The sequence below is a fragment of the Eumetopias jubatus genome, unplaced genomic scaffold, assembly GCF_037043125.1.
Source record: "Eumetopias jubatus isolate StellerSeaLion01/CBP00866 unplaced genomic scaffold, mEumJub1_p1.0 scaffold_3, whole genome shotgun sequence".
Lineage (NCBI taxonomy): Eukaryota > Metazoa > Chordata > Mammalia > Carnivora > Otariidae > Eumetopias > Eumetopias jubatus.
In genome coordinates this window covers 38,711,067-38,734,366 of record NW_028274809.1, presented here as the reverse complement: position 1 = coordinate 38,734,366, position 23,300 = coordinate 38,711,067, and the positions used below count along the sequence as shown (strand labels likewise).

General features: G+C 34.1%; 1 protein-coding gene across 1 annotated transcript in view; it reads right to left on the bottom strand.

The window, feature by feature from the left end:
- Nucleotides 1-23,300, bottom strand: part of PGAP1 (post-GPI attachment to proteins inositol deacylase 1) — a 69,650-nt gene that overhangs the window by 32,961 nt on the left and 13,389 nt on the right. Inside the window, exons 4-12 of the mRNA XM_028123457.2 lie at nucleotides 20,291-20,462; nucleotides 17,422-17,579; nucleotides 14,535-14,587; nucleotides 13,625-13,691; nucleotides 9,760-9,865; nucleotides 9,050-9,105; nucleotides 7,410-7,493; nucleotides 3,683-3,729; nucleotides 2,822-2,873 (exon numbers count right to left, since the gene is read on the bottom strand). Coding sequence (XP_027979258.1) covers nucleotides 2,822-2,873; nucleotides 3,683-3,729; nucleotides 7,410-7,493; nucleotides 9,050-9,105; nucleotides 9,760-9,865; nucleotides 13,625-13,691; nucleotides 14,535-14,587; nucleotides 17,422-17,579; nucleotides 20,291-20,462 — 795 coding nt within the window. The remainder of the gene's footprint in view (nucleotides 1-2,821; nucleotides 2,874-3,682; nucleotides 3,730-7,409; nucleotides 7,494-9,049; nucleotides 9,106-9,759; nucleotides 9,866-13,624; nucleotides 13,692-14,534; nucleotides 14,588-17,421; nucleotides 17,580-20,290; nucleotides 20,463-23,300) is intronic.

Here is a 23,300-nt window from a genome sequence, read left to right as displayed (position 1 = left end):
CTGATGCCTAGTGAGAATGAACAAGTATCTGTTGAATAAACATATGAACTATGAAAAAAAAAAGAAATTTCTGCAGACAGTTAACTTTCTCTAACGTTCTTCAGAAGCACCTATGTGGGCAAGTTGAACAGAGGTGCTAAATCTAAAGAACTGTGAACAAGTGGCTAACAACCTGACCAGATTCACCTGTGTTTTTTTACAACTTCCTAGGCTTCACCTCGACTTACTTGCCAAAGTCTCAGCAACAGACTAATCGGTTCTAATGTAAATTAAAAGGCCTTAAAAGGGCCTCACAAATCACAGCGACAGGCAACTGAGACCAACCAAACAGATGGTAGACAGTATGAAAGATAATTAGAAAGAACCTTGGTAACTCTGTGTGGCTATCCACTCTACTAGCCTTTGTTATTTATTCTCAAGAATAGTTTTTTTCTCAAGAATTTTTTTGTAGGATCAGAATACTTTAAAAAGGTAACAGTGTCAAAAAAATTTCCTTATAAAGTTGCTATATAGTTATAATGTCAGTAGGAACTTGACAATACAATCATATTCATGAAATTGTTAGGTTGACAGATAAGGTTAATATGAAGTTTGGAAATTTTTCAGTGTTTTAAGGGTAAAATGCCCTTAATGCTGAAACAACATACACAGAAAATCAAATACCAGGTTTTGATGTGCAGAGCAAAGCTATGGTGCTAAAGTATGATTAAGGCAAAATGGCTACAAGGTAGTTTTCTCATACAAGTTAGTTATCTTTAGAAAATTACCTTTTTTGTTTTCAACAATAAATCCATTTTGGCTTACCAAATTCTTGGCCTACTGTGCTTTGTGTTTTTAGAAACTTCTTCATTGTACACATGACAGAAAAATTCCATATGACGGGTATTTAAAAACTGAATTTACAGGTGCTTTGCTGGAGTCTCCTATTTATTAACAGTTCAGTCAGCAGCAATGCTAAAAGTGATATGATTCTCATTTGACATTACTTTTGTTGAGATGATATGAATATGAATAAAATTCATGAAATCTTTTCACTTTAACTTTTTCTTTCTCTTCAACTTGATGGCAAAATAACTGTGTCCTTTTTAGAAGTGGCTAACACATCTAATTTTGATTTTCATTAAAATGGAGTTTATGTTTAATAATTATAATCCTCTTCAACTGAGAACACCTAAGATTGCAGAATATTGCAATCCTTATTTTCTAAACATCCTTCTCCCATTTTCCCCCTCTAAATTTCAGTAGGCTTTTAATGCTATCTGGCAACCTCTTTCAGCATTCACTATAAAAAGCAAGCAGCAGCTGGGATGCCTGGATGGCTCAGTCAGTTGAGTGTCCGACTTTTGGCTTTGGCTCAGGTCATGATCTGAACATCCGACTTTTGGTTTTGGCTTAGGTCATGATTCCAAGGTCGTGAGATCGAGCCCTGTATCAGGCTTCCCACTCAGCGGGGACCCTGCTTGAGACTCTCTCTCCTCTGAAATAAATAAATCTTGAAAAGAGAAAAAAAAAGTAAGCAGCTGGAATAGCTTGTTCTGCTGTTCTGCCAGCTGTTTCTCACATTTAGAAGAAAGAACACAGGGTCTAGAAATAGATGAATACATTGTTGAATCTTTGAAATTAAAAATATACATAAGGATTTTATTATTTAAGATGTAACTTTTTAAAACAGGAGCAAAGTAACATTCTATCAGGAATTTAATCATTTATTTCTTCCTCTTAAATTACAAATTAAATAGGATATACTATCCAAATTGGAAATTCAAGGAAAGATTTATGAATGATTATCATTAAGTATATCCTAGACTTTTGTTTGTTTTGCTCCTGCCTAAAAGGCTAGGATAGAACCAGTGAGAGACATTAAAAATGTTCATATGAGTCTAATCACTTTCCTACAATATTTATCTCTTGAACACAAAGCCATATGAATGAACATACACAAAATAAGGATGACTGAGGTGACAGAAAAAATAACTGCAACCATTCCAAAGTCAAATGTGAAGTAACTTGCAATTACTCATTCTATCATCATTCCTCTCTGTTAGTATAGTACAGAGCTGCCTATACAGATAAATAACAAATAACTGGACTGGGAGATGCCTGGGACCAACCAGATGGTTTCACTTTCAAGTTTAAGAGGCTAGTATTCATCATGAAAAAATACTTGAAGACGGAAAATTATCACTCCTGGTGTAAGATTATGAGTTATAATAAACACAGTTTAGAAATCAGAACAGGTATTTCATCAAATTTTAGAACTGTTTTATTTTCTCAACAATATTAACCTTTCGTAAAAGGACTCGCTGACCCTATCAGAGTTACTTGAGGAAATCACAAAGAATTATTAAATAAATCCCACAGAGTATTAGATAAAGCAGAGTTATCCAAGTGCTTGACCACAAAGTAATGTTGAAGTAGATCTGGAAAATTACTTTGCATCTCTTTGAGATGCTCGCTCTCCTACTGTAGGTCCTCTCCCAAAAACTTAAGCTACTACTCAGCTTCTATTTTAAGACAGACCATTCCAAACATACCCTCAAAATAAACTAAAAAAATTTTTCTAGCTCTTGGTATGATGCTATAAGATACAGATTTAATTTTATTTAGAAGATTGTTAACTTACAGTTTTTATCTCTGCAAGTTAAAAAAAATTGTGTTTTTCTCCATTAAAATGTATTTCCAGAGAAAATATTTCTAAACTGTATGTTAGCAAATCTCAAGTTCATTTAATAGTTAGATGAATTAATAAAAGACCATATTCTAAAATGCCTAGAGACTCAAGAATTTTTTAGTATTTTAAAATTTTAAAGCCGTAATTTACCTTAATTGTTGGCAGTAGTTCAGCTTTCCATGATAAATCAATCCCTTGCCGGCTTTGAAATGAATATGAAAATATAATTAAAGGACAAATATACTAAAATATTATAAATTATAAATAAGCTTCAGAGGAAAAAGAAACCAGCTACAGACCTATCAGAGAAAGTTCTAATGAAATGAGGTGCAATAAGTCTAATCCAATATACTCATCCATACAGTCCTTTTGGATACAAAAAAATTCTTTTTCCTAGGAACCATTTCTATGTTTGCAAATACTACTGACATGTTAATTTCATTTAAAAATCAATACTATAATGTAATGTAGCAGAAAAATCAGCTTAAGAATGTATGAAACGGGGCGCCTGGGTGGCTCAGTCGTTAAGCGTCTGCCTTTGGCTCAGGTCACGATCCCAGAGTCCTGGGATCGACCCCTGCATCAGGCTCCCTGCTCAGCAGGAGGCCTCATTCTCCCTCTTCCACTCCCCCTGCTTGTGTTCCCTCTCTCACTGTGTCTCTCTGTCAAATAAATAAATAAAATCTTTAAAAAAACAAACAATGTATGAAACTATTTTAAAAAGTGTGATTTCGGAGTGCTTGGGTGGCTCAGTCAGTTAAGCATCTGACTCTTGATTTTGGCTCAGATCATGATCTCCAGGTCATGGGATCGAGCCCCACATCAGGCTCTGTGCACAGCAAGGAGACTGCTTGAGATTCTCTCCCTCTCCTTCTCCCTTTCCCCCTCCCAATACCCCTGGCTCCCTCTTTCTCTCTCTCTCTAAAATAAATAAATCTTTAATAAGTATGATTTGTGTTATTTATACTGAGAAAAATGAACAATTGAGGCCCTTAGGTTCAAAAGACTTACCACATAGAAGTGCTGTTTATGCAGCCAAAAATCCAACTATTTGTATCCTGTTGATTAATAACACAAATCACACTAAATATTATAGAAAATAATTACATAAAATAGGCAGCTTAACATTTTACTGTTACATGATAGGGTTAGTAAGCATGATGGAAACATAAAATAGCAACCTGTTATTCAGAAACATTTCCAAGCTGTTTCAAAAGTCATATAGGTCAACGGCAGGTAAGGAAGTCTAATGTCAATATAGATAGGTAAGCAAGTAACCTAGAACAGCAGGAAGAGAAAGAGTGACCTCTCCACAGCATAATGCATAAGCAATTTTAATTTTTGAACCAGCACTTTCAGAATTCAGCAATGTCCATGCTTTAATTAGGTAGTTACATAGTAAGTAACTACATTTTAAGTAAATACAGAAGATGAACACCTATTGGTAGACTTTTAAACAAACAGAAAAAAAAAATCCAGAGTCAAGTAATTAAAAATAGCAATTAATCTAAGTATAGCTTGTTAGTTTACCACTTGAGTTCTCATTTGATTATCAGGCAAAACTTCTATGTAACTGAGAATGTGTTTGGATTGAAGCACAACTCCAAGGGCTCAAGACAAAAGCTAGTTATGACTTTATCAGGGTACCCTGGGAATGCCGCAGAGATGGTAGTGATATTTTAACAATTGTATGTATTTATCTTCAGTTATTTAAGAGAAGTATGACCAAAGACCTTCACTGCAAGTAGTTAAGAGCAATGTTCCAAGATCTGATGATCCAACTACTAAAATCCTACACCAAGGTATGAGGGTAAAGAAACACTGCTCAGACAGGTACATAAAATTTTCCTTAATAAACAGAGAGGATAATGAAAAAGATATCAATCCTTTCATCCAATATTTATAAAGTCTATTCTAGAGCTATGTAATTATGCTAAGCCTTCAAGGAAAAAATGATAAATGAGACAGACATGGTCTCTGCCCTCATGGAGCTTAAATACAATTTGAAGACATTTTCCAAGAATACAGAAAAGAAAGCTGAAAGGAAAACAAAAAATAACGTGGAATTTGTCTGCTCTTTACTGCTGGCAAAATACTTGTGTGACTTCTGTATCAGTTAACTGTGTTTCCTAAGAATAACATGATATTATAAAGCAAGGCAAAAGAAAAGATCTGCATAGTTTAGACAGGAACATCTAGTGAGGTGTCAAAGTTCATCCCACTTTTGTAATGGGTTTTTGCAGCTACTAAGGGAGCCTATCTTCAAAGACAGCCCTTAATATGAAAATTGTCAATATTTTATACTATACACTTCCATATATAGAGAATTCTGACTTATTCATCAACAAATTGAAAAAATATTATTCAAGTCCACCCTAAAACACCATGTTGATATAATCTATAAGGTATCAAAAGAACAATTTCAGGTCATCTAGCAAGCATCCCTAATTATAAAAACTGTACTGAAAATCTCAGAAAAAGTCACTCAATAATTGCCAATTCCTAAAGTATACTGAAGAGAAAATGCTACCTGATCATAAAATGTATATAATAGATCTAAAGAGAAACCTATCTACAGTAAAAAATGATGCCCTCAAAGGCTGCTAAAATTGTTAGGTGAAAAACTGATTAGGAACTTTATATAGGATAGATCATGCTAATACCACCTGAGTCTATGATAAGTCTTTAGGTCACTAAAGTGGGACAACTAGATACTGTGTATCTTCTGGTTAAGTACATAGTTCTAATTATAAAATATTCTTGCCACAAAAAATTAATGGTAATTAATTTAATTAAAAAATAATCAAGATTCTAAATCTAACAACCAGTTTACAGAAAACATAAGGGACAGAAACACATGTTAAGAGATACCACAAGATGGGTGCCTGGGTGGCTCAGTCAGTTAAGCATCTGCCTTTGGCTCAGGTCATGAACCTGGGGTCCTGGGATGGAGCCCCGTCAGGCTCCCTGCTCAGTGGGGAGTCTGCTTCTCCCTCTCCACTGTGCTCTTTCTCCCTCTCTCACACATGCTCTAATAAATAAAACTTTAAAAAAAAGATACCATGAGAATAGTCACCTAAACCCAGAATGTGGGAAATTCTGCAGAACATATAACCCACTTGCTTGAACAAATAAATGGCATGGGGGGGATAAAGAGGAGGCCGTTATAAAAGAAACTTAGGATCCATGAATCAAATATAACATATATACTTTTTGGATTCTGATTCAAATAAACCAACTTAGAATTTAACTGAACAGAAGACAATTGAACATGGATTGGATATCACATACTAAGGAATTAATAATTTTGTTGGATGAAATAATATTATAGTTAACCTGCACAATTCTTATCTGCTAGAAAACATATTGTAGTATTTAAGGATGAAATTATAAAATGCCTAGAATTTGCTTTAAAAATGCTTCAGTCAAAAAAAAAGTGAAAAAGGGATAAATAACAATAGCAGTATACATAACTACCAAAAAAAAGTGAAAAAGGGATAAATAACAATAGCAGTATTCATAACTATTAAAGCTATGTGACAGTTATATGAGATTTCATTATTATATTCTACTTTAAATGATTGAAAACTTCTATAATACAAATTGAAAAGATTTTTAAAATTCACCACATAACTTGATGCTAATTAATACCCATGGACCTTAAATACAGAAAAGGGATCCTCCAATAAGCCAAATGGAGAATTTGAACTTTGGCAAGGATTTTTCTCACTATAATACTGACATTCTGATTTGGAATTTAATTAACTGAGTGTGGATATTTTAAGCCAGCAGTCTAAGGGCCAGATTCTCTTGAGATAAAGTGCCCATCCAGATTTTAGGCTGAGAGATGCTAGTCTCTGTGAGAGATGCAAAACTCTGGTCATCCCACTAAAATTAGTATTCATTAGCACCTAGACCACAATGCCTATCATTTCTAAAGACTTTAGTATATATCAAATGGCAGTATCTACCAACTGACATATTAGATTCTAGTTCTAAAGAATACAAATAACCCAACAAAAGGGAGAAGAGGAAAGAAATTATGAAAAACACAAATAGAAAGTGAAGAAACTTGGGAAATGCCAAAAAAAATCCAAAAAAGAGGGAAAAGAACCCAAATTGGGAAAACAAGTTCCTGAAAGTAAGAAATGCTGACTTAAATTATTACTTAAATATTCCAAACATAACAAAGGCATCCTATAGCATTAACACATTTTTTGACAATGCCTGATAGTAGGTATTCATTAAAAAGAAATACGTAAAATCATCACTTTGGTAACTCTGAGTCTAGATAACATTTTAACAAAAAGTTACTATTTTAGAGAATGTTTGGTATAAAAAGTCCTGCAAATTTGAGTATAGAAGCCAAGAGAAAAACAGTATTTACTTAATAAAATTCCTACAGATTAGCTTTGTTTAAATATATCTGTTCTTTAAAGTACAAACAAAATCTTAGAATTAGGATATTTGAACTGAATTCCTTCATCCTAAACACAGTAAGTAAGGTAGAAAAACAGGGTGAAAGACCCAAACTAGAGCCAAAAGTATAATTTAATAGTAAATTATCAGTTATAGAAACATTTTGATTAATACTTTTCAATCAAAACTGTTTTAGACAAATATTTTTCAACCTATTAGATTTAAAAATAGTTTATAGCTAAAGAAGAGATCTATTAGATATTAGTTGAATCTTAAAAATAGACTTTTAGATTTACATGCAATCTACCAATTATCTTACCAGCATGGTGCTTTGACAATAGACATGAGTGTAGATTTTTCTATGATTTGCAAGAGGAAATGTAAAATATATCTTATCAGATTCCTAAAAAAAAAAAAAGAGGGAAAACATAATAAAACTATTAAGAGAGTGGACAATTTCATCATTTAAATATACAGGATAAAGCAAAAATTATTCTAATTTTATCATTCTTGGTGTTGTTGAGAACCAATATTCTAGGAGCGGAAAGAAGATACAGATGTAAGTCAGGAATATCAGGTACCCTGCAGTCCTGAATATGTCTTAGAAATAGCAGTACAGATGCATGTTTTTTGTTTGGGTTTGAGTTTTGGCCTAATGATCAACATAAAATACATTTCTTAGTTCTGTCCACTGAAAAGGCCTAGAAATGCTAGCCCACTAGCCATAAACATCTCTAGTGCCCAAATTATGGTTTTAAGACACCATTTCCCAAATAACAAGGAGAGCTCCTCAGGACAAAGCTGATTCAAGGTCTGGGGCAGGAAATGTACAAAATGAGTTCAAATATCTTCTCATACTAGGTAGTGAAGAAACTATCAAAAAAAGACAACCAAAGAGCAGCTTTACCAAAAAGATTTAGGAGCCTAACTTGAAATGGCTTCTACTGGTCAAAGACAGAAGAATTTTAATATTTTAGATGGAAACACAAATATGTTTAAAAGATGAGTTCATTATAATACTAGGAGAAAAACCCCCCAAAACCATTTATGATCACTGATGGAGGAGGTTTGTGAGCCAACTTGCTATTTCTGAAAACCAGAAAATATAAGATCCAAAGATCCAAGCAATTATAATTTTCTCCTTTTCTGATATGTTCCACTTTTGATAAATTTAGGAGACAAGAAATTTCCCAATATAGTGTTCCAGTTAATAAAGAAAAAAATAATTGAATTAGGGTACCACCATTTTTTGCATCCCCCTAAATGAATTAATGACTCTAGGCATGCTTCATCAACAGCTGCTAACATCACAAAAAAAAGAAATAGTCTAGCCAAAACAAAAACTGAATCTGATCAAGCAAATGAATCTGATCCAAGTACTAAGTTACAGGAGAAGAGTAGACAAAAGAATATACTAAATGGCACTGAAGGAATGCAATCAGCAAATCAAGACTATATGAAACTCTATAGTACAAATGACTTGTTTTTTCAACAAATACGCTACAAGGAAAGAAAAGCAGTAGAGTAAGTATGAGAGATTAAAAGAGGAATAAGACATACTAACAAACGACAATATGTGGACATTTGTATTCTCATTTAAACTGAGAAACAAAAAATTTAACAGTTATAAAACTGGGAAACTGAACACTAACTAGATATTAAGGAATTATTATTAAATTGTTTTAATGTGGGAAAATATATGTAGTTATCTTTTTAGAAGAGTCTTTATTCATTTATTTTTAATTAATTTTTTTTTTTAAAGTAGGCTCCATGCCCAGTGTGGAGCCCAGTGCAGGGCTTGAACCCACGACCCTGAGATCAAGACCTGAGTTGAGATCAAAAGTCAGACGCTCAACCAAATGAGCCACCCAGGTGCCCCAATAGTCTTTAACTTTTAAAGATAAATACCAAAATGTTTTAAAAAAAAAAATTAAAAATATCCATTGATGGTATACTTACATTGTAAGCCACATAGGTCCATTTGGACACTTTCACTGGAACCCACATAGATGTCCCTAAGGTAAAGGAAATTAATTTGTTTGGCTTGCTTTTAAAATATGAAACCATTACTTTTATTAAATGCTCACAAAATACTTCTCAATTACAACAAGATTTGAAAAAGAAGTGGTTTCCTGAACAATGGCTATTTTAAAATAAGAAATCTAGTAAGATGTTATCTGTGCTCATCATCAACCGGCATTCACATCAAGTAAAGCATTTTAAATTTATTTGGTGCCTTTACTCTAAGGATGTATCAATAAAAAAGAAATAAATTATTTTATTTTCCAAACTGAGTATAACAGGTATTATATTAACAGCAAATGATATGCTGTTAAACCAGAAGAAAGAATGAAAAATGACTGATACTGAAAACTTAAGTCAAAAATAATGATAGTGTTTTACGTGACTGTCAGGAAATAGAGACATTTAACTCTATCTTTAAAACTTTGTACTTGTCATGTTATTTTCAGAACAAAATTTTTATCAGCAACATCAACGGTTTCTCTCCTTTTTCCTTTCCCTAATCAAGAACCTCATAAGAAACCAGCATAGAGAAATTAATAAAACATTATAGTAGCTAAGTACCACCGTTTCAAAGACTTCACTAATAACAGATTTACCTAAAAATAAAACTTGATTTAAAATAAAAATATGTTATTACCACCAACCTGTTAAGTCAGAAATTATTGCTGGATTTTCCTCAAAGTGTTTTGCTGGGTGTCTTATAAAGTGGTGATTCAAAACTGACAATTTCTTCTTGGGATTTTGAGTTATCTAGAAAGAATAAGGATACATTTTGTATCTTTTTATACCCATTGTGATAGTTTAATGAAACTTTGCAGCAAGTAACAGTGATAAGAGCCAACAGTTACTTATTCTGGCCCAGGCCATTCTGAGTATTTAATATGTTATTAACTCACTTAACTATCACAAGAGCTCTAGGAGATAATAATCCTTTTATCTGCATTTTTACTAAGAAACTAAAGCACCAGAAATATTAAGGAACTTGCCCAAGGTCATACTCCTATTAACAGTCTGGGCCAGGATTCAAACTCAGGCAGTCTGGCTCCAGAGCCCATGCTTTTAATTATTAAACTAGTGCCTCTCAAGTAACAGTTAAGAATAAAACATACAAAGGTGTATAGAGACAGATGAGAACTTAAGAGATCCTCCAGTCTAGTGATTCCAACACACTACTTTCTAAACTCAGACCAGTGCCAATCCCACAACAAAAAATTCACAAGTCATCAGAGAAAATATGAATTGCCAACTGTCCTTCCTTGGAAACTACTTTGCTTTATCCTGTCTTACTTTCATTGTGCCTAAATATCCTTTCTTTCATGAAATGAAAATGAGAGCAGACAATAGGATTTTTTGTTGTCTGTTTTAAAATATCCTAGCACAATAAATTTCTGCAACTTTATACCAGTTCCTCCTTTAAAGATTTATTTATTTATTTGAGAGAGTGAGAATGAGAGAGAGAGTACGTGAGAGGGGTGAGGGCCAGAGGGAGAAGCAGGCTCCTCGCCGAGCAGGGAGCCCGATGTGGGACTCTATCCCGGGACTCCAGGATCATGACCTGAGCCGAAGGCAGTTGCTTAACCAACTGAGCCACCCAGGCGCCCATATACCAGTTCCTCCTTTAAAGAAAAAAAAAAAAGTACTTGGGTCTAAAATCCATTCAGAATCTACCACTATTCAACTCTATAGTTTAAGCATTGAGGCCCTGACAGGTAAGTGATTTTCTCAACAACATAATGAGAGAATGACAAAGAAATGACAGTGAGGACCCAGGTCTAGTAAATCTTTTCAATTCCTTAGGAAGTCACCCAGCATTTGCTTGAACATTTATTTTTAACTTGCTATTGTGAAAGATAATACATTCCAATTTTAATAATTCTTATGAGAAGGATGCTCTGCCATATTTAGAGAAAATATCTGACTCCCTGTTACTTTGATATATTAAGTTAGGGGCCAGCCCTTCAAGAAACTGAAGACTGTTACATCCCCCATCCAATAAAACATTTCTTTACAGATTAAACAACTTCAAAAACATCAAGTGTTTTTCATAGAACTGTTTCAAACCCTTCATCACCCTGACTGCCTTCCCTGGATAAACTCAAGTTTGTTAATGTCCTCCTTATAATACAACATATAAAATAGAATATAGTTCCTTAGATATCTAACTATAGTAGAAGGCAGTGGAAACTTTATCTTCATTGATGCAAACTCAACACTTCAATCAATTCAATCTAATATAAAACTAGTTTTGACTTTTTTTTTAAAGCAGCCACATCTGTTCACAATCAATTAAAAGTAATAGGTCTTTTTGCCAAAATTTTAGTTAACTCAGGACTCTCCCATCCTTACTCACTCTCCAGGGAATCGATCCACTTGTAAGTTTTTCAGCTATGTCTTTTATGCTGATAACCATCAGAAATTATTCTCTAATTCTGATTCCTTTGTACCACATGTTTGGGACTAATTATGCTTATAGTTTCCCTATATATATGTTTGCTTCTCTTCCTAATATCTTCTTGAGGGATAGCAATCATATCCTAATTTTTTATTGTCTAATATTTAGTCCAGTTGATTATATATAGTGAGTTTGTGAAACAGAACTCAGTTTCATAGTTTGATTCTTAGCAATATTAGTTACCAAAAATTTCTTATTTGTCCCTTAAAATGTGTCTGTAAATTACTTACCTATCCAGAATTATAATTTATTACACACTAATATTAAAAATTTCCTCATCTCAGGATTTAATGGAAAACAAGATTTATTAAAATTAGTTTTATGGGGGCTCTTGGGTGGCTCAGTCGTTGAGTGTCTGCCTTCGGCTCGGGTCATGATCCCGGGGTCCTGGGATCGAGCCCCGCATTGGGGTCCCTGCTCAGCGGGAAGCCTGCTTCTCCCTCTCCCACTCCCCCCCACTTTTGTTCCCTCTCTGCCTCTCTCTCTCTGTCAAATAAATAATTTTTTTTAAATTAGTTTTATGTAGTGTGTCAACTATACCTCAATAAAAGAATTAGCTTTCTGTACAATATTTATTTTTTTAAAAATTTATTTATTTGACAGAGAAAGAGATAGCGAGAGCAGGAACACTAAGCCTACCAAATGTCATTCCAAATACAAACTGGTTTTACAATTTTAATTGATTCTACTATTATATCTAGTTGCACTCTCTCAAACTGACTAAAAAAACATTTGCCATAGTTAAGACTCACAATTAAAACAAGGCTGAAAAACTGAAACATATTTGCATTGCATGACCAATTCAGAGTGTTAATTCTATAAAGCTGTTTTACTGTAATAAATATGCTAACTTAAATACGGCATCCTGTGGCTTACAATGTGGCAAAACACAACAATTTGGGTCTCTTTTTTGGGGGGGGTCTCTCTTTTATTGTATTCTTCAGGACAGAGGTAAGTATCTATGATTCTAATAGCAGTTCTGCAGCTTTCTGAAGGATTAAGGAAAAAACACAAACAGTACCCCACTTCCAAGAGTGAAAAGCCTTAGAAGAGAACTTATAAGTTCTACGACACAATAAGGAAAGCATTACCTAGAGATCTATTGAGAAAGAGGCCACACATACCAGTCTCTCAAAAAATTGGAGCCTTCAAGGGAAAGAATCCAAAAATAACAGCTAAATACTTTGCCATAATGAAGAAAATTTCCTAATACACAAGGAACTTTCTATCCAAAAGGAGAAGCCATAGCCACAGTTCTCAAGACATGTTTTTATGAAACAGTGAACACGATGACCTGAGGTTAAAAAAAAAGGCTGCTTAAGATGAAAAAATAGCAATCTGTTCCCAATTCACAGAAAAAAATTTAAGTTCATGGATAAACTTCCCTGAATTTTGCTGAAATCCTTGGTGCCCACTACTGTATATCTGCTGGCAGACGTGAAAGAGATGAAAGAGTAATATGATGTTCTATAAATGACACTAGGATTTCCAGGTGTCCTGCTAATTGAGCAACTTGGAAAATCATTAGTTTGTAGAGTTTATAAGTGAAATCTCATTACAAAAAACATTCAACTACTAAAAGTACATAATTTAAGTTCTGGCGAGCTTGGGTTAGCCAATGAATGAAGACATTTTGATCCTACCAGAAAGATAAAGATGCTTTTTAAAAAAAAAAAAAATTTAAGCAAAAATGTCTATCAAGATACATCATGAAGTTTATAACATATTACTAAAAAAAGGACAAAATAGCTTGTAGTATTTTAAGTTAAATAAAAGTTAAAAGGATATATATCAAATTTCAAACAAGTAAAAAGGAAAAATTGGGGGAAGATTTAAAGCATCTTCTCACTTTTTCATTTTCATTGCATTCTATTAATTATTAAGAGTGATCAAAGTATTATCAGATAAAAATATATTTCTATTTTGAAACTAATTACAGTTGATATAACATATAAGGCTTCTACTTTTATAAAAGCAAAAAAAAAAGTATTAAATCCATCCTGCTGTAACAAAAGCTTTTACTCTACTGAAGTAATTTTTAGCTTAAAAATACATACTTGTTTAGTATCAGCATCAATAAGATCAAAGAATGCTCGAATTGTAGTCAATTGTAATTGTTTACACCTAAAGAATAAAATGTTACAATGTAACAAAAATTTATTTAAAAACGTACTTTTGATACAAACATGCAGAATTCTATTACTTAATGGAATATCTGAGTTTTCTTTACTGTTCTAAACTCTAAAGGTATTTAAGGAATCATTATTATTAAGAATATTTTAAACTTGAAACATATAAAAATAAAGCAAATTAAATCTTCTTGGACATTTGACAATGGAACTATCAGGGTCCTTCTGTTCTCCCTAAGTCTCCTTGTCCACCCCAGCTATAAACAACTGTCTGCCCCATCTTTCTATGCCTAAACTTGTGCTTCTTGCAGACACCACTGACTGCACAGCCAGAGGAAAATGAAAAAAGAATCTTTAAGCTAAAACATATAGCGATAAGATACTAGGGTCTATAAGATTAAACCTTATTTAATCTATTTATATTAAGGGTAAATCTAACTCCTACTTGGTTTTTCATGTGATGCTCTAGAATAGTTAATGCTATATTAATCAAGTCCCTGAGTTTGGTGACTGGCCAAGAGCTCAGAAGATCCTATCACAAGTACATTTGATTCTGCCCAACTATGACAAACTCTAAAATTTTGACATTTGACACTAGCTTCATTTGAAATTCATGTTAGTGGTTCTTCAAGAGATGATTTTACAAGCTGTCAAGGGAACCTTGGTCAAACTGAGACAAAAACCAAGGTTAGAGTTCTAAGCCCTTAAGTCAATCTTTCTCCCAAATCTATTTATTTATGGACAAAGTGCTAACAAGGCTAACAAACCAATAAATGCACTGATAAGAAAGAAGGGCCACCACAAACCACCAAAATAAGACTATTATATATTAACTTACCATACAATGGAAAGGTGGTCTGTTGAGACCCAGGTCTTAGGCACTGCTGAACTCTAAAAGGACAAGGAAAAAAAAAATCCAACTTAAGCACATTTGTTATTCTCCCAAAGGTTTGAAATTCTCATAAGCTAATATTTAGAAACATGTAACATTAGTTTCACTATTTTATGATGCATAGACATATTTAAATGATGCATTCTTAGAAAGGTGATCCAAAAATATTAAGGTAGTTCCTGTATAAAATCAGTATCATTACTGCTTAGTCAAGCTTAAATTACCCTTCAAATATTATTAAAGCATCTAACAGATTCCTTACTGAAGTTTAATATCTAACTCTTTATTAAGAGTCTGAGTTTATGATTCTTTAAATAAATCACAATTATTTTAGTAATTTTAGTTTTGACTAGACTACTTTGATAAATTCTAAGATGTTACTTTTTAATCAGGTGTGCCTGAGAAATACCCAGCCTCAGAGAGCTTTTTCAAAATAAATATGCCTGATCACAATTCCAAAGCAATCAAATCAGACTCTATTTTTTTAGAGAGGGAGAGAATCTTAAGCAGGCCCCAACCTCAGCACAGAGTCCGATGCAGGGCTGGATCTCATGACCCTGAGATCATGACCTGAGCCAAAATCAAGAGTCAGACGCTTGAAAGACTGAGCCACCCAGGTGCCCCCAAATCAGACTCTTTCTCAAGTATGGTACAAGGTTACTTATTTTGAAAACATCCCTACATTAGGATATATATACTACTAGTTAGAGACATACCTGCAAAAGGCTCCTAAAAAATATAACTGTTTGAAGAAGGCTTCCTAACAATGGCACAGCACCCTTCAAGAACTAGAGACTCATTTTCATACCAGGTAATGACTTTCCTGTGAATAGCATCTTACATACAATAGGAAACATTAAGTAAATCTGATATTTTTCACAGTGTCTCTCTTTGTATTCAAGAAAGGGTTGCTTACTGTGAGCCTGGGTCCCTTAAAGGGACTCCTTCAAAAACCACCCACCAACTTAAATACATACCTAGGGCAGGTATAGGAGCAATATTTTTAAGTGCCATTATCTGTATGAGTGTATATTACAGCAGTTCAGCCTACCTTACTAATACTAAAACAACCGAGGTCTCTAACTTCATTTTTCTAGTCTCAATGGCTACAAATGTCAATTAACTAGTCTTGATATAATCATCAAAAAACTGTTACTTCTTAATAATTACTTTTTAAAAGTAAACACATATGTAGATATATGAAAGGTTATAAGTTATTTGGGGGCTAAAATACTAAATAAAATTGAGACATTAACCAGCTTTGAGAAAATTCCATTAAGAGGTAAAATATTTTCATCAGAGATACAGAAATACAAGCTGCCTTGAAAGCAACAAATTATCAAATGGATTAGAAAAGAGGGACACAGATACACGTGTGAATGCGCACGCGCGCGCGCGCGCGCGCACACACACACACACACACACACACACACACACACACACGAAGAAACCAAAAGATAAGCTGCAGGAAGGGGCATCAATATAGCAACATGCTCCAGGTCAAGTCTAGAAAAAATTACATCCAATTTTATATTACTAAAATATCTGTGTTTACTAAAGAATTGATATTTAATGTTTTGAGGACTTCCAGCAAATATCTGCCCCAAATAATCAACATCAAATAAAACAATTCATACCAATAATGAGGTTTGAGAGATTTACCAATTTAGTTTCAAAGCTACTATGGTTATATCACAACTCCTCCGGTAGTAAGAAAATGGTGGGTAATAGTAGAATGGCTTAATAATTTTTGTCCTATGTGTGGCAAGCATTCAATAATACTTGGTTAATAAATGAACAGTAATCTAAGGTGGGGCAATAGATAAACTGAGCAAGGGAGTATTTATGAAGAGAACAGCCATGAAACAAAGCACTATCTCCTAAAAAGCAAAAGGAACATTGGATTTTTTTTAGAAATTAAGTTATATTTGGAGATGATGTGCCGTATACACATTTATACATACTATATACAATATCTATATACTGTGTGGAGTTAAAAAGTTAAGATCTTAACTGAAGACTTCAAGGTTAAAAATACAAGAAATAATGTAAGTCCTAAAATGAAACTTGAACTCACTTTACAGAGGCTATGTATCCCAGTTAAAGACCAAATACTTGATGTCCTAGCAGGGAAGAATAATTAGCAAATTAATCCGTCAGGGTTCTGTTATACTATCAAAGCTAATTTTTAAGTTTTAAAATTGGTAAACCTTTATTCAAGTTTAGCACTCAAGAGTTTGATATTCCATTTCTATTGTATACAGCACTCAGATATAACAAGGGACACTTGGACTTCAGTCCACACTTTCTTACAGTTAAAACTCTCATCAGTGGGTAGGTACTTATTTTAAACAAGGAACAACTATTTGTAAGAGTCACTTTCATAAATAAGTCATTTTCACAAACTTTCTAAGATCCTTTTTACTTTCTGTGGACCCATGCCTCTGCCTTCCCAACTTATTTTTATTCATTCTTTCATAGTCTCTCTCTCATACACATGCACATACACACATAGCAGCACTACACCAACTCAGTAGTCATTTTTTTTTTAAGATTTTTTTTTTTTTTGACAGAGAGGGAGAGAGACTGCAAGAGTGGGAACACAAGCAGGGGGAGTGAGAGAGGGAGAAGCATGCTCCCTGCTAAGCAGAGGACCTGATGCAGGGATCGATCCCAGGACCCCGGGATCATGACCTGAGCTGAAGGCAAACGCTTAACAACTGAGCCACCCAGGCACCCCTCAGTAGTCATTTTCAAACAACTACATATTTCTCCTTTCATACCCCACTATATCCATTCTGTTACTATTTCAGTAGAATCTTAAAAAAATTACCACAACGGATAAGGCACTGGTATGATGGCTTAATTTTGGTAGAAAAGTCAGTCCTGAACGAACTTGGTAATCCCGGAATCCTCCAGCTACAGAAAGCGTGGTTAAATTTATGTGTCTAGCATTTAGAATCCAATAGTTGTTTACAGTCATATAAAAGTCTGGTAGGAAATAAAGACACACGTTAAAAATTAGTCATTCCCTGCAACAATAAGGTATCTATGACACTAATATTAAATTGAATTTCTGTTTAAGCCATACTGAATTGTCTATAAACAATGAATGTTATTCATATTTCTCTATTCTGAGTAAAATCAGTATCTTTACAGAGTCTGTTTTCCATTAAATAATACTACAAATACTAAGAGTTACTGAAGTTATCAATAAACAAAAAAGATATCCAAACTTTATTAGCTTTGACCAGTCCATACATAAACAGGTCTCTATATCCCACAAGAATGCTGCTAGATCATGAGCCACACAGTATAGCAAGCAGAAACCCCTAAAATTCTACCAAAGATACAAGTTCACTATGCTAAGGCATTGTAGATCTTCCTAATCATGGCAGTGTGAGAGCTTAGCAGCTCTCACAGTACCACACAAAGTACTATTTAAGTTCTTAAAATACAATCAGGACAACAATCACTTTGGTCTTGGGACTTAATGCTGCTATGGAAAATATAAGGGTTAAGAAGGTTCTACTCATTTAGAGTTAAATAACAGGTAGCTCAATAGGAAGAATCTACAATTTTTCCACTTTATCTATGGAAGATGAGAAAAATATAGTATCAAAGATTTGAGGCGAGGGAAGAGGAGTTCTCGTTTCCTTTTCTGATTATCAAAACTTAATGTACTTTCATCCTGGCATTTGATCCCATTGAGGGCTTCAAACATTTTGGAACAGCAAACTCCTCCCATTGAAGATCTCCACAGTATTTACTTAGAATGTGATTAAGGAGACCCATTCCTAAACACCTGCAGGTCCCGGGACAAGAGTACCAATGGGGTATACATGGCTTTATGTCTAAATATTTAAAAGTAAAAATTCCAACTAACAAACTGTTAAATATATTTCGCTGCCTACCTTGACAAATATATCATTGCAATAACCTGGAAGGCCGAGTTCAAATTACAAAATTTGACACCTCAGATGGACACTAGATTATGGCAGCACAGGAAGGGCAGATCTCTGACCCATAAGTGAACTCTAATCTCTTCTTCCCATTCCAGTTTCATCCTGCATTATAAGGATGCAGGATATCCAAGCTCTATCGGTACCTCATGTAGAGCCATTCCTTAGCCACAACTCAAGCTTACTTACATACCTGCCCTCAGGACAGATTCAGGTAAGAAGCCCACACAGGCCATGGTAGAAAAGTCTGAAGGTCTGGTTACCTAGATCATCATCCAGAAGTAAAGGCACAGCCTGCAAGTGGGGAGGCTGCTTGGCCTATATACTTCTCACCTTGTGGAGAATGGCAGTGCCAGAGCAGAGCCCTCTAAAGTGGGTTGCCCAGTGCACAGCTTCCTTCCCCCTATTAAAGGGCAGTATTTCCATCAAGTATAAACAGGGAATGGACTTCTGAAGGTCATATAGGTCTCCTAAAAACCTAAGATCTGCCATCCCTTGAACTTTTTTTTTTTTTCCATTCTAATTCTGGCTTAATGAAACATGAAATAAATACAGAATAAATAAGAAAGAGGCTTGCTGATTACTAGAAAGGCACCCTGACCCTAAGAATTACTTTCAGCCTGAACATTTCAGAGACAGACCATCACTACCCTTCAAAAACAATAAAATCAGACTCTTTTGAAAGCTCTTTCCTCAGAGTTTTTAAAGATATATTCTGAGTAATTCTAATTTAATATACATGGCTCATCCATATAAGATGTAATAAAAAAACTTCTCAATTGTGTTGACAAGTGTTATGACTTCTCTATGCCTTTTTTTTTTTCCTAAACCTACAGGTCATTTGTAATTATTAGAATTAGTAAAGCAAATTTAAGCAACTTCACTAAAATTAAAATTTTTTACTGAAAGATTTCTACAGGCAGTTTTAAATGTAATAAGGAAAAAAATGAAACTTAACTGTAGGTACTGTTGCAGCAGATATTCCAGCAAATAAATTACTCCTTGGCAATGTTATGTTAAAATGGGTGCTTTGGTTTGGCGTCAATAAGGTATATTTCTCATTTTCATCAAAATTAAGATAATGCAAATTTTGATAGGGTAAGAAGTGGTGTAAATTTACTGATCAGGACAAAATTCTTTGTTTTCAAAGATTTTCTTCTATCATATAATATTTCTTCTATCATACAATATTTCAATAAACAGTGAAGATAATACTTGACTTTCCTTAAACATGCAAATAATAATGATGCTCTAAGCATCAAGTGAAATAATCATACATCATGTAAAGTTCTTAATACAACACCCAAAATACAGTAATAAATATTAGCAATTCTTTCTCACCATATAAAGCATTAACAGATCTATTTATTTAAAACAAGGCATTTCTACTGTTTTACTTATATATAAGCTTATTTTGAATAAAATACTGGAAGAGTTAACAAAACACAGGACGTTTAAACATACTTTAAGAGACAGAGAGTCATCCCCAAGAGTAATTAAACTGATTCCCAAGTGTCTAGGGATTATAAAACACATGCTCTCCATGGTAAGATACTATGGATAGAGAAAACTAAGAGCAGTTTCAATTATTAGCCTAAGATGAAAGTCTCAAAGAAAGATGCTCAGAAATGGAGGTGTTAATTTGAAACTGAGCTGCACACTCTTAAAGGAAGTAGGTGCAAGGATCTGTTTAATCTTAAAGACCAATGGGGAGGTTAGTGTTTATGTAATAGTATTTACCTGTTATGAAACGATCTAATGGCATCACAGGAGCAACATGAGGGGTGGCTTGTGTGATAAGAAGATTTATCAGATCTTGTTTAAAATTTTTCAATGTAAGCAATGCTCTTGCAACAAGGCCACCCATAGAATGACCAATTATTGCCACACTTTTTGGAGCAAATTCTTGACCCTATTTTAAAAAAAAAAATCACCAAGGCATAATGAAGTCTTAGTATCATAACAAAAATGCTAAACACTTCCCTCTACATATAAGCAATTTTATAGGAAAAAGAAAATTAAACTATTTATATAACTTTGCATAAGATACAGAAATACATTTTCATTTACTTGTAATTAGTATATACATACCATTTTGTATTCTGCCAAATATTTTTAATAGCTACGCTTTGGTTTTCTGAACCCAAATCAGAACACCTGGTCTAGTATATCATGTCTTGCCATTTGCTATATTGGATACAAGAGTTGTAATTATATTTGGTGTATACCAGAATATTAGACTTTATAGGATATAAGAAGATCATTTATTTAAAATTGAAATCATCACAAAAATTTGGAACAATTATGGTTACCACAGCAATATAGTATCTCATCATATTGATATATCTTACCAAGTTACTTCTCTATTGTGCACCTGGGTTTAAAAAGAAACCAGCATTCCATAACATCTATTCACTGACAATTACATATTTTTATTTCTTTTTTTATTAAAGATTTTATTTATTTATTTGACAGAAAGAGACACAGTGAGAGAGGGAACACAAGCAGGGGGAGTGGGAGAGGGAGAAGCAGGCTTCTGCGGAGCAGGGAGCCTGATGCGGGGCTTGATCCCAGGACCCTGGGATCATGACCTGAGCCAAAGGCAGACACAACGACAGAGCCACCCAGGCGCCCCAACAAAAAATTCCTTTTTTTTAAAATAAGCATTGCTTTTTAAAAAGTCCTTTCTGTCTCCATATAGTATCCTCAGTTCCATTACCAAACTTTAGCTTATCGCTCTCCACACTGATCCTTCATCTATGCCTTCTCTCCTGTTACTATGAATAAATTGGACCTTATGCAGAAAAGAGTTAACATAGTAAGCCTGAGACTGCCAAGCTTATAATGGACTGCGTGTTTAAGTTGGCTCTGGGCTGTAGTCTGAGACCTTAAATCCTGGGATATTCCCATCATTTCCTAAATGCTAAAAATGAATCTGTTTTTGCAGAAAATATGGTTTATGTTGAACACCTGCTGTCCTTCTGGTTGGGATTTCGGTACATGCTAGGCACAGGGTGTCTACGTGACCAGCCCCCAGTAAAAAATGTGGGCACTGAATTTCTCATGAGCTTCTCTCATGGACAACACTTCACACATCACAATTCATTGCTATCAGAATTAAATGTATCTGGTGTGACTCCCCTGAATGGATATTTAGAAGCTTACACCTTGTTTCCTCTGGACTTCACCCATCTACCTTTTCTTTTTCCTTTTCTTCTTTTTTTAAGATTTTATTTTTGAGTAATCTCTACACCCAATGTGGGGCTTGAACTCACAACCTGAGATCAAGAGTCACAGGCTCTACCAACTGAGTCGGTCGGGCACCCTACCCCATTCACCTTTTCTTTGCTGATTTTGCTTTATATCCTTTCACTGTAATAAACCAATGTAATAAACCACTGTATGGTTTATTATTTGGTTTATTATTATGGTATATATCAACTATATGCTGAGTCCTGTGAGTCTTTCTGGACAATCATCAAGCCTGGGAATGGTCTTGATGATCTCCAACACAGACCTGATCTTAGAAAAAGCCAAACTCTCCATATGTGCTCTGACACCTATCCCCTTTGGCCTTCTCAAGTACATCACTCCAGCAATTCTTCTCACTTTTTTCTTGCACTGTTATTTCTATTAGATCATTCTTGCTAGTATATAAATACAATACTATTTTCCCTTAAAAAAGAAACTTTACTCCCATTTTGCCCTTAGTGACCACATCTTTCTTCACATATCTATAGCGTAACTCATCAAAACAACTGCCTATGCAGTACTTGCCATCTCCAATTTCTTAACTTCTATACTCTTAAACTCATTCCTATTAGGCTTTCACCTCAACGCTCCTCCAAAACTGTTTCAAGTCACCAAGGAATCTAATTGCCAATTCTCAATCCTCATCTTACTTGAACTATCAGCAGGATTTGACATAGATTACTTCTTCCTCTTTGAAATGATTTATTTGGTTTTTTGACAACATAATTCTCCTGGTTCTCCTCTTACCTCACTGGCTGCTTCTTTCTAGTTTCTTGCTGTTTCCTTCTCATCTCTTAATATGGGAGTGACTCAGGCCTCAGTCCTTCAGTCTCTTCTTTCACATCTTGACTCCATAATGATCACATACAGTCTCATGGCTTTAAATATATCTATATCCTGTCAACCCTCAAGTTATCATCTCCAGACTGGACCTCTTCTCTTAAGCTCTTAAACTCCAATTGAGTACCAACTACACTTGGGATGTCTAAAGTGCATCCCAAATCAAACCTGTCTAAAACAAAACCATCTATGTCTTCTTTGGAAAAATGTCTGTTCATGTCTTCTGCCCATTCTTATCTGGATTATTTTTTGGGGTATTGAGTTTGATAAATTCTTTATAGATTTTGGATCCTAACCCTTTATCAGATATGTCATTTGCAAATATCTTCTCCCATTCCATAGATTGCTTTTTAGTTTTGTTTCCTTCACTGTGCAGAAGCTTTTTATCTTGATGATGTCCCAGTAGTTCATTTTTGTCATTAGTAGACAGAGGGAAATAAAAGAGCACTGGGTATATATATAAGTGATGAATCACTAGATTCTACTCCTGAAACCAGTATCATTCTATATGTTAACTAGAATTTAAATAAAAATTTGAAACAAACAAACAAACAAAACACATCAGAATTTGTAAGATTAAAGTAGTGGTTAGAAGAAATACTATAGTCTTAAATGCTTAATTAGAAAAGAAAAAGGTTCAAAAACAATAATCCAACAT